Below are 11,967 nucleotides of genomic sequence, written 5' to 3' on the forward strand. Positions count from 1 at the left end.
AGAGTGTTCCAGTTCTTCCAATACTGAGAAAGATGTCTCCAGTGGGACTGGATGTTTCCCTTGAGTGTCAGGCTAAAGCCAGAGCCAGATAAGGAGCCAGGTTTTTGGGTTTGTTTGTTTTTCTTATTAATGAACTCTCACGCTAGGATTTTTGGGTTGAAAAGGACAGAACTAGATAGGGTTGGATACCACCTCAGAGGAAAGTGAGGGGCACTCTTTGGCACCCTAGGCAGGACTAAGGGACCCGTAGGGTATGGGCGGAGAACCCACTTGTCAAGATCGCTGGGAGGCCAACCCTGGGCTCCCCCTCCCTCTGGCCTGGGGACTCCGCCTGTCCATAACCTACATTAACTCTGGAGCGCAGCCTGGGCCCATCTGCCGGCCCCCGCCCCACCTCGGTTCCCCACGCCAACCCGCTCGCGCCAGATGGTGGCTGGGAGGGGTGGCCGTGCGTGGGGGACCCCGGAGCCCGTCTCCTCACCTCGCCCCTCCCCCAACCCACGCTCCCAACCTCTTGTTTCTCATCCTTCTCCCCCAGTCCACACTACCACCCTCAAGTTAAAAAAAAAAAAAAAAAATCAGATCATACTCGATCTAGGCAGCTGTTGAGCTCTGCGCCGTGCCCCTCCAAGACTCCCCCGGGCCCGCGCCGCGTCCCTGCTCCCCCCGCACCGATCTTATCGCCCGACGACAGCCATAGCTGTGCGGGCGGCCTGACAGCTGAAGCCACAGGGCCCCGCCGCCCTCAGCGTCTCAGAGGGAGAGCTCTCCTGCACCCCCCGACACTCGGAGAAGCCGGCCCTCCGGGGTCTAAAGCCTCCGGGGATCACGCGGGTTCCGGGAAAGCAGCTGCACTGCCGCCGCTCTGAGAAGTGGGGCCACCCAGGGAAGACGCTAAGGAAAGACGGGGGAAGCCGCCTGAAACTCAAACGAGTCCGCGCGCTTCCAGTTCCAACCTACATGTCACCCAAGGAGGAGAGGACCCGGGTCTGCCGGACCTCGGCCCCTCACCCGGACTCTGGTGGCTTGAGCCAACTCTGGAGCCAGGAGAGTTCCTCCTTGCCCCAACGGAGCGACAGGACGCGGGGGCCAGGGCTTGAGGCTGTTGGGGTGGGGGGAGAAGGTAGGCGCTGGAGCTGAAGCTAAACCCAGGTGAGAAGAGGCGCTGAAGGCGGAACCAGACCCTTATTACCATACAGCTGAGGACGCGCCCCCCTTCTTCTATGTTGGGGACCACGCCCCCTTACCCCCAGCACGGGGACCACGCGTCTTGGGACTGGCACGCGCCGAGCCCAGGCGGGAAGCAGAAGGGAGGAGGCACGCGCTGGACACGCCCCCTGCAACTGGGGAGGGAGATGCCCATCAGGTGGAGGAACCGAGCCCCCGAGCCTTGGACACTTGGCCCCTCGCCTAGTCTGCACTGGCCATAGAGATGTTAATGCGTCCGCTGGCTTCCCTGCTGCGCAGGGTGGTGGTAGGGTGGTAGGGTGCGGGGCGGATGGACGCTCACAGGTTGGGGGCCGACGACGTCAGGGCTCCCGAAGCTCCGGGAGGGTAAAGGAGATCCGAGTCCTTCAGCGCTGGTTTCGCTTTCTGAGCTTAAGTTCCCTTTACCTGCTCGAGGGCTGCAGGTAACTAACGCCGGCCGTGGACACTCCGCCCACGGGGACTCCCCAGTGTCTCCGCCCCCTCTACCATCCGGGAACCACTAGCTCATCTTTCGCCCCATTCCCGCTGGTGCTCCCCCTAGTCCTCCCGAGGCCGATGTCTCCTCCTGTAACCCCGCAATTGCGGAGAACTGGTCACCTCGGCACGCTCTGAGCTGGGGGACCCAGGAGCTGAGTGAGAGCGGCCCAGAGGGGCGGGGACCTGTGCCTGACTGGCTGGCGGGGAGGGGGGAAGGCGGGGGCGGAGGCCCCTCCGGGCGGCGCTGGGACTGTAGCAGCTAGAGGCCGGAGGGGAGGGGAGAGTGACCACGAGTCTGAGTGACAGGCGGGTGAAGAGAGGAGCCAATATATATAAGGAAAGCTCGGGAGAGCGCAGGTTTCAGTAGCGGCGCTGAGCGCGGTCAGTGAACGCAAGGCCAAGAGCCGCAGCTCAAGCCGCCTCAGTGCCGCGTAGCCGGACACTAGCCTGCTTACAGCACCAGGATTAACCCGAGGACACGTCCTCAGAGCGGCTGCCACCCAGCCGCCCTCACCTGGATTACCTACCGCGGCAGTTGGAGCGCAGTTAGCGCGAAGGAGAGGCGGAAGGAAAGCCCCGAGCGGAGCCTGGCTTCTCAGGGACCCCTCCGGCGGTGGGACGCGCGGGAAAGCTTCCTAGCCCGCGGGTGGAGAGAGCGACGCCCCAGGGGATGGCAGTCGCGTCCCGTCGCGCCTCGGGCTGGGCGCTACTGCTGCTGGTGGCACTTTGGCAGCAGGTAACATCCCCACCACTCCCTCCCACCGCGCCCGGGGCCTGAGCCCCGGGCGTCCACCGAGCTGACCGCTCCCCTTCTTCTTTCTCTTGGTCCCTGTGCAATAGCCCGCGGCCGGCTCCGGAGTCTTCCAGTTGCAGCTGCAGGAGTTTGCCAACGAGCGCGGCGTACTAGCTAGCGGGCGGCCGTGCGAACCCGGCTGCCGAACCTTCTTCCGCGTCTGCCTTAAGCACTTCCAGGCGGTCGTCTCTCCCGGGCCCTGCACCTTCGGCAGCGTCTCCACGCCTGTGCTGGGCACCAACTCCTTCGCCGTCGGAGACAACAGTAGCGGCGGGGGACGCAACCCTCTCCAACTACCCTTCAATTTCACCTGGCCGGTGAGTACAGCGTTGGGCGCACTGGGAGATCACGAGAGAAGGGGGCTCTCCTGGGAACAAACCCTCTCTCTAGATTTCCTCACTCCCTCCAAAAAAAAAGGGGGGGCACTCTTTTCTGACCCTTCTTTCCGACTCTTTCCTGGGACCTCACCCTCCTGTAGGCTCTCACCAGTCTCTCTTTTCCCAGTTCTACGTCCCATCTTTTCCTAGACCTTGGGATACAATTTTCATCACCTGCCACCCCGGCTATTCCTCACCTCCGAAAGACTCCCCCGTACATTACCCCTTCTTCAACTCTCCTCCTACCCGGGATTCTCTCGCCTTCCCTGCTCGCGCGCGCTTCTGAGCACAGACCCGTTATGTTGACCCGGGTGCTGTAACTGTATCCTGCAATTAGATTAATTAAACCGGCTGCCGAAAGGCACCCCCACCATCCCCTGTTCATCTCGCCATCTCTCTGTCTTCCCCCGCCCCCTCCTTTCTGTTCCCAGGGTACCTTCTCACTCATTATTGAAGCTTGGCACGCACCAGGAGATGACCTGCGGCCAGGTGAGTAGCTCGCTTCGCGGCCACAGGGGGGCGACACGGCGCAGCGCCGAAAGAGTTAATCTGTAATAGGCGGGGGAAGTGCAGGGTGGGGGGTGGGGGGCAGGACGCTCAGCTAGGCTGGGAGCTGCGCCCCGCGCTGGACGCTCGGATTCCGCCCGCTGCCTGGACTCTGAGCACAATTGCGTTTCCTGCGGGTTATTTTTGGCGTGGGAACGCGGGGAGCACGGCGGTGAGAAAGGCCGAAGCTGCCAGCGCCGCTGACGGGCCCCTTCCTGTATTTTACACCTTTCGCGAATTCCGCTCCTTTGGAAAGGGAATAATGGCTTTGGGATGTTGTTCTGACACAGAGGAAAAGGATATTTCAGCAGCACAACAATTCTCACTTTGAAAAGGAAAAAGAAAAGCATTACCCATCTTTAAGGGCAGAACCCCTGAATGGGCACCAGAGGACCCTTTGCTCCCAGGGTCCTCAAAGGCCTGGAGAACTTTTCTTTTTTTTTTTCTTTTATCCCCTCATTTTGACCTCTTTTCCTCTTTCCCCTGCCTATCTGCCTCCAGAACACTGGGATATCTTAACATCCTTCTATTGTCCCCTTTTTGAATGGTATCAGGCTCTCTGCACATGCACATACAGAGCAGCTAAGCAGTGGGACGCTTGGGTTCCTGTGGCCCGTGCTTGCTGGCAGGTGGGGGTCATCTGGACAACTGGTTTGATCCAGCAGTTGCTGGCACTACTGGGGACTGGCTGCCCTTCCTTGACCCGGCCCTCTGCCCCTTCAGAGGCCTTGCCACCAGACGCGCTCATCAGCAAGATCGCCATCCAGGGCTCCCTAGCTGTGGGCCAGAACTGGTTACTGGATGAGCAGACCAGCCCTCTCACAAGGCTGCGCTACTCTTACCGGGTCATCTGCAGTGACAACTACTATGGGGACAGCTGCTCGCGTCTATGCAAGAAGCGCAATGACCACTTCGGCCACTACGTGTGTCAGCCAGATGGCAGCCTGTCTTGCCTGCCCGGCTGGACGGGGGAGTACTGCGAACAGCGTAAGCAGCCAAGCTCCCACCTGCCTGGAGGGGGGTCCCCGGAACAAGCACAGTGGCATCTTGTCGTCTGCAGTCTGCCTCCCTTGGAGAGCGGTCTGGGCTGTCCACTAACTGGGCCTCAGGAACAGCTGGGGATGCTTAGGACGGGCTTGGACTCTGCCCTCTCTCTTCTTAGCGTTCCTCCCCATCATGCTAAGTCCACAAACACCCCGTTATTGCACTGGATTCTCCTTCCCTGTGCCATTATTTCTCTTTAAGTCATCCATGGCTCCCTTGGGAGGCCAGGAGTGGGAAGTAAGCCCAGGAGAGCTGGGGGCACCCCCAGGGCAGGAGAGGAAGAATAGGACTTCAGAGTCATTGGCATCCCGCCCTCACCCAGCCCTGTTTTCTTCCCTCAGCTATCTGTCTTTCTGGCTGTCATGAACAGAATGGCTACTGCAGCAAGCCTGCAGAGTGCATGTGAGTAGGGGACCGGAAGCTGTGAGGGGGGAGCTGTCCCCTGGCCAGGCCTTCACCTCACCCCCAGCTTGTCTTTTGTTCTACAGCTGCCGCCCGGGTTGGCAGGGCCGCCTGTGCAACGAATGCATCCCCCACAATGGCTGTCGCCATGGCACCTGCAGCACCCCCTGGCAATGCACTTGTGATGAGGGCTGGGGAGGCCTGTTCTGTGACCAAGGTGAGTCAGGGCAGAGAGAAGGGATGGGCTGGGGGTGGAAACCAGAGCTGTCACCTGGACCTTTCCTACTTGATGACTGATGAACTTTCCCATTATACTTCAAGGAGCTTGGGACTTGGAAGGATCTTAACAACTGGCTTAACGTGAGCTGGTGGGTCCTTCTTCCTCAGGTGCTAGGGAAAGAGGGTGGCTGGAGAAGCCAGGAGGGTGACAAGTTGGCAGCCTGAAGGTGGCCTCATAAATTCCAACAAGGCCAGAGAGAGGGGTGCCAGGCTCAGTTCCTCTTTCGACCTTGTAGTTACCTATTAACCCCCTAAGTGTTTGCTTACCTGCCAGGGCTGTTTGAGCAGCTCTCCCCTAAACAGCTGTCTGGTGGGGTGTGCCCACGGGCTGCCCCGAGGCTGTGGGTGCGGGGGACCTCTGGGCGGAGTGACATCTAACCGCCTTCTCGGTGAGGCAGAAACAGCCTCCCTTGTTCTCCCCAGTAGCACTTGCCAGGCAGCTGCCTGAGCCCACAGTCTTCCTGGTGTTTGGGGGGCCGGTCACTCTTCTGGCTGTATGGGGGTCTGCCAGCCTCAGTGGTGGGGGAGGGAGCCTTTTCTCCTTCATCCTCATAGCCAGCTGCAGCGCGTTCCTCCCATTTTCAGGGTCAAATGGGGTGGCTGCTGCCATGGAGACACCAGCACAGGCCTGGGTAGGGTGGGCAGGACACTTGCCAGGATAGAAGGAACTTGCCTGGGCCCTGACTTGCTGGCAACAAGGGGCTTGGAATTCAGCCCCTGTATTCTTTGTGCGTGTGTGTGTGTGTCACTTTGTCCCCCCTCCACGCCCCTCAAACACACACACACACACACCTGGTTCCTGCCATGTCTCTTTCCTCGCCCCACATTTGCTCCCAGGTGACACAGTCATATACTCGTCTTATTCAAACATAGCCCTTACAGTCCCTGTATTTGCTCTGTCTGGTTCTCCCTCTCTGTCCTCCCTGAATAAGAAAACAAAGACTTATATTTCAAAATACCCCCGTAACACATTCCGCTTTTAAAAAATGCCTGGTAACCACCTATGATGGCTCTAGCCTTCCCACTACTCTTTCCACCTGTTAAAATTGCATCCCCCTTCCAGGCTTACCTCAGCTGCCCCTCCCCCGTGAAGCCTTTGCTGACTTCCTCCTCAGTATGTGGCCTTGCTGTCGCCTTCTCTTCCTTACCTTTATGTGTTTGTGAGCTGACCTGCAGGCAGGTGTCCAACTGTGTTTTTTCAACTTTGATTGATTGCACTCCTCAGATGTGGTTCTAGGTACTTCGATATACATAATTTCACTGGGGGAAGAAGAAGGGTATTTGGACCTGGAAGACTTTGGGTTGAAGCGCCAGGTCTGACCATGGACAGTGAACTTGCACTCCATGGAGCCTGGAAGTGGAGACCATTTTTTGGCTCTGCTCAGTTGGTTCCTGTCTCCACAGATCTCAACTACTGCACGCACCATTCCCCGTGCAAGAATGGGGCAACATGCTCCAACAGTGGGCAGCGGAGCTATACCTGCACCTGTCGCCCAGGCTACACTGGCGTAGACTGCGAGCTGGAGCTCAGCGAGTGTGATAGCAACCCCTGTCGCAACGGAGGCAGCTGTAAGGTGAGGCCTAGGCCAGCCCAGAAAGGCAGAGCTCTGGCCAGGTGGTACCCGGGCATCCCCACCCCAGGTGGCCAGTGAATGTGCAGCCATGGGCAGGCACTATGGGCAGGTGGGAGCTAGGTCCCAGCCATGAATCCCTGCTCCCCATGGTTTGACTTTGGCCCCTTTATGCTCTCATTCCAGGACCAGGAGGATGGCTACCACTGCCTGTGTCCCCCGGGCTACTATGGCCTGCACTGCGAACACAGCACCTTGAGTTGTGCTGACTCCCCCTGCTTCAATGGTGGCTCCTGTCGGGAGCGCAACCAGGGGACCAGCTACGCCTGTGAATGCCCCCCCAACTTCACTGGCTCCAACTGTGAGAAGAAAGTGGACAGGTGTACCAGCAACCCATGTGCCAATGGTGCGTCCTGTTGCCTTGCTAACATGCTGGATTGGCCCTGGGGCCCAGAGAACTTTCTGGTGAGGGAGGGTCACAAGAGGAGGAGAGAGGCCTTGTGTGTCACTCTGGGCAGGCTGAGATGGATCTGCATCTGCTCTGGATGCTGAAGAGCTTGTTTGATTATCTGGGTGGCTTTGGAAGAAGAGCAGGTTAGCAGTGGGTGCAGGCCGTTGGAGAGGAAGTAATATGCACACTGCCTGGCTTCCATTCCTATTCTCATGTCCTGATCTGGCTAGGGTGGCCTCTGACCCTCCCCAAGAAGTCCTGGCTAGAGAAAGGGACTTTGAAGGCCTCATGTCCCTCTTTGAAGGTGGCTAGCAGGTGAGGGCCCGGCTCATGGAGGCCTCACCTTGCCCCATGGCTATGGGGAACCCGGAACCTTAAGGTGTCTGGAATGTTCAGCATTTTGGGGGACACCACGTATGTTGTCTTTGGTCTTTGTCTCCTTGCTCCACTGGTGACCATCTGGGAGACAGACAGACAGCTGTGCCGGGGAGAAGGCTGGAGAGGGACCAGAAGGGCTGAGATGGAATCTGTTCTCTGGCTAGTCACTAGTTAACTCCCCGGAGCCATAGTTTCTTCATCACCAAGTGGGAAAATGTACTACCTGTCCTCTTTCATGTGGTTGTGATGCTTAAGTGAAACAATAATTTATTTGAGCGTTTACTATACACCAGGCACGGGCTCGTGTCTTCATGCATTATTTTACCTGACCTTCAAAAGACAGCCTATAGCATTCTTCTCCAATTTAACATATGAGGAAACTGAGGCTTAGAAATAAAATAAAGCAGCAGGTGCCAGATCCTTAGTTAGAGAGAGACAGCTGAGATTCAAACCCAAGCATATCTGCTTGATTCTACTGTAAAGCTCTGTAAGCAGCCAGTGGTTTTTCTACATGAGCCCACTGAGGCATAGAGGACCAGGGTCATCCTTAACTCAGGGTCTCCTGACTCTTCATGCAAAGAACTCTGTAGCGGGATCTGTACATGCTGGTTGTGTTCTGGAGGCAGGAGGACCTGAGCTCGGAGCTGGTTCCCGGGATGGGGCACCCTCTGCTCCAGGGAGCGTTCCCTGGAGATGGCTGACTTGTGGCCTGTGTGTACCCCACAGGGGGCCAGTGCCTGAACCGAGGTCCGAACCGCGTGTGCCGCTGCCGTCCTGGATTCACTGGCGCCCACTGTGAGATCAACATCAGCGACTGTGCCCGCAGCCCTTGTGTCCATGGTGGCACGTGCCACGACCTGGAGAATGGGTTTGTGTGCACCTGTCCAGCTGGCTTCTCTGGCCGGCGCTGCGAGGTGCGGATGCCTGCCGAAGCCTGTGCCTCGGGACCCTGCTTCAATGGGGCCACGTGCTACCCTGGCCTCCCTCCTGACAACTTCGTCTGCAACTGCCCCTATGGCTTCGTGGGCAGCCGCTGCGAGTTTCGCATGAGCATGCCCCCCACCTTCCCCTGGGTGGCCGTGTCCCTGGGCGTGGGGCTGGTGGTGGTGCTCGTGTTACTGTGCATGGTGGCAGTGGCGGTACGGCAGCTGCGGCTCAGGCGGCCCGACGGCGGCAGCAGGGAGGCCATGAACAATTTGTCGGACTTCCAAAAGGACAACCTGATCCCCACTGCCCAGCTCAAGAACACAAACCAGAAGAAGGAGCTGGAAGTAGACTGTGGCCTGGACAAGTCCAACTGTGGCAAACAGCAGAACCACACATTGGACTATAATCTGGCCCCAGGGCTCCTGGGGCGGGGGATCCTGCCCGGGAAGTATTCCCACAGTGATAAGAGCTTAGGGGAGAAGGCGCCACTGCGGATACACAGGTAAGCAGCACCTGGAGGCCCAGGGGCTTCCCAGGGTCACACCTATAGTCCTGCCTGGGCTCTCCCAGGACAGGTGGGAGGCTGGCCCCAGGCCCTTGACTGCTTTTAAGCAAATAGGGGCTCTTACCGCTGACAGGCTACAAATCCAATAAGATTTCTTCCAGGCTCTTTTTATCCCTCCTTCCCATTCATTCATTCATTCATTCAAATATCCACACTATGTCACTTGTGACTCCAATTTTCCCCCAGCATGGCTTGCCTCCAGTGGCAAACTGGCCTTTTCCAGCCCTGAGACCCTCTGTGGCTCTCTCAAGGCCTGTTCCCAACTGCCTACCAGGCTAGCACTGAGTATCCCTAATCCCTGTGTCTTCTCCCGGAGCCACCTTGGCCAGTTCCCTTTGGCTCTCCAGGGTCCAGCTTAGTGCCCCACCTCCTCCAGCCCTCTGCTCATCTCTCCCTCACCGGCCTGTCTTGTGTTCCCTCAGTGAAAAGCCAGAGTGTCGGATATCAGCCATATGCTCCCCCAGGGACTCCATGTACCAGTCTGTGTGTTTGATATCAGAAGAGAGGAATGAATGTGTCATTGCCACAGAGGTGAGTGATGGGCCCGCCTTCCCGTCTCGCATGTGCCCTCCTACCTTTAGGGAATGAGAAAGTGGTCCGGTTACTCTTGACCCCAGCGGCCGCTCCTGAAGGGTGGGTCGGAACCCCTCCTTGGCAGGCCTGGTTCAGTGGCTCTTGGATCTCTGCTGGCCTCGTTGCCACAGAGGGTGTGAAACAGGAGCCGCAGTGGTGAACCAGCCCGGTCTCTTCCTGCTGTGTTAGTGCTGGGCTGGGCGGCCGTGGCACCTGGCCAGCTCCCGGGAGCTGCTTCCCAGCTGCTGGTGGGTGAGGGTGGTTGCCTTGGGCCCCTCCTGCCCCTACTCACTGGCTTCCTTCACTGGCCCCCTCATGGGCACAGACTTCCAGGCATGGGTATGTGTTGGGCCGGAAGACCAGGAGGGCTGCCCCACTTCCTCTTCATACCACCTGCCTCACTGGCTTCTCCCAGGGAGGCCCAGGGCAGCCGTGGAGGGAGTGCTGGTACCCCAGGGTAACCCACTTTTTCCCTTTCCACATGCCACCCAGGTATAAGGCAGGAGCCTCCCCAGGACATCCCAGCTCCACCCCAGCAGCTGGACCTTCCTTCTGCATTGTTTACATTGCATCCTGGATGGGACATTTTTAATATGCAACGTGCTGCTCTCAGGAGGAAGAGGGAATGGCATGAACTGGACAGACTGTGAACCTGCCAAGAGATGCAGTACCCTTCCACATCTTTGGGTGTCTGTCTGGCATCAGATTGGCAGCCGCACCAGCCAGGGGAACAGAGGAGAGGAGAGGTGCCACTTGGACCCACCCTGCCGGCAGCGGCCTTCAGAGGGCTCCTTGGGGAGCCTATTTTCCAGAGGGAGGGGCAGTGGTCCCATGGGGCCTGGAGCTGCTCTGGCTTCCACTGGCATCTGTGTTTCCAAAAGTGCCTTGGCCCGGGCTCCATGGCGACAGCTGGGTCCAAATCAGAGAGGAGAGAGGAGGCCAGTAAGGGCAGGGCCATCCGCCAGCCAGGAAGCCACCTGGTGCAGCTCTTGGCAGGAGTGTCCCTGCAGGTGAGGTGAGCTCCCGGAGCGGAGAGGAGGAGCGCTTTCTGCCCCATGCTTCCAACGACTGCATGTGGGCCTTGCTCCTGACACCACCCCATCCTCTCCCTGGCCTGGGCTCTCTGGGTAAGGATATTGGTAAGCCTTCCCAGGCTTCCATAGCCTCTGGCCCTGGATGTCTCAGGCTCCTGTGAGCAGATGGGGGAGGGCCTGCCCCTCTTCCCAGCCAGGGGCACCAGGCCTAACTGGGGAGCTCCGGACAGAGATGATGGAAATTCTGGTGAGGGAGAAACTGGGTGCTGTGGACACCCAGATCCTTCCCTCCTTGAAGCCCATTCCAACGGCTTCGAGCCTGGGCTCTGCCCACACCCACTACTGCCCCCGGACTACCCTTGAAGCCGATCTTCAGAAATCAATAATATGAGTTTTTATTTTTTTTTGTAGTTTATTTTGGAGTCTAGTATTTCAATAATTTAAGAATCAGAAGCACTGACCTTTCTACATTTTATAACATTATTTTGTATATAATGTGTATTTATAATATGGAACAGATGTGTACAGGAGTTTATTACTTCTTGGGTCCTGTCTTTGTGATGACAGAGTGGGAATCCTTCTGAATCCCCTTCTCATATTTCTGCCGGCTTCCCCCCACATCCCCCGCAGAACTCCTGGGACCTGTGCGTGCACTTGGGATTGGCCTCCTGTGCTCTGGGCCCTCGTCTTCTTCTAGTCCTTGGTGAACCTGGCTTCACCCATCTAGTCCCCAGCCTGGGCCAGCCTTCTCTACCCGATGGCTTGAGTTTGGCTGCAACCCCCTCTTGCTCCTACCATTCCTTGGGGGATATGCCCCCTGACCTGACTTTACCCCTCTTTTCTCTCTTAGTCTGAAAAGGCTTATGGACACCCTAGTCAGCCTGGGAGATACAGGAATTCAGGGGAAGGAGACAATCCAGCCACTCTTGCTCTTTTCAAAAGGAGTCTCTTGTCAGAGCACGGGGTCTCTAAACCACGATAATGTCTGGGCCCTTCTTCCTGCTGCTGCAGGGTTTTAGATGGACTGGCACCCTGCTCTTTTTTTAAGCCGTGGCAAGGCACTGGTCTTTGTGCCAGGGGATTTGCCTTGGGTCTGTCCTCCTTGCAGCTGGGCAAGAGAGCTGGTGCACTGTGCCTGTTCTGCCCGGAGCTGCTAGAGTTTCCTGAAGACTGTAGAGAGGGGATGAGGAAGAGGAGGGAGGCTTCCCTGAGTCCGGGTTTCTCTGGCTGAGGCACTATTTTTTTGATGGAGTTTCCAGTCTCAACTTCATGGCTAGCTTCCTCTAAGGCTCAAGATGGTCCCTAGGGTGCCACAGTCTTCTTGCTACAGCCACAAACATA

The 11,967-nt window shown here is 57.8% G+C and overlaps 1 protein-coding gene across 1 annotated transcript; it reads left to right on the top strand.

Moving 5' to 3' along the window:
• The first annotated feature begins 2,005 nt into the window (after positions 1 to 2,005).
• DLL4 (delta like canonical Notch ligand 4) lies at positions 2,006 to 11,156 on the top strand. The gene is made up of 11 exons (XM_019968556.2): positions 2,006 to 2,422; positions 2,527 to 2,796; positions 3,288 to 3,345; positions 4,126 to 4,389; positions 4,788 to 4,848; positions 4,935 to 5,065; positions 6,532 to 6,701; positions 6,885 to 7,104; positions 8,254 to 8,956; positions 9,442 to 9,550; positions 10,085 to 11,156. Exons 1-11 carry the CDS (start codon positions 2,357 to 2,359, stop codon positions 10,088 to 10,090), a joined length of 2,058 nt encoding a protein of 685 aa, XP_019824115.1. The 5' UTR covers positions 2,006 to 2,356; the 3' UTR covers positions 10,091 to 11,156.
• Positions 11,157 to 11,967: the final 811 nt, after the last annotated feature.

Source organism: Bos indicus, chromosome 10, assembly GCF_029378745.1.
Source record: "Bos indicus isolate NIAB-ARS_2022 breed Sahiwal x Tharparkar chromosome 10, NIAB-ARS_B.indTharparkar_mat_pri_1.0, whole genome shotgun sequence".
Taxonomy (NCBI): domain Eukaryota; kingdom Metazoa; phylum Chordata; class Mammalia; order Artiodactyla; family Bovidae; genus Bos; species Bos indicus.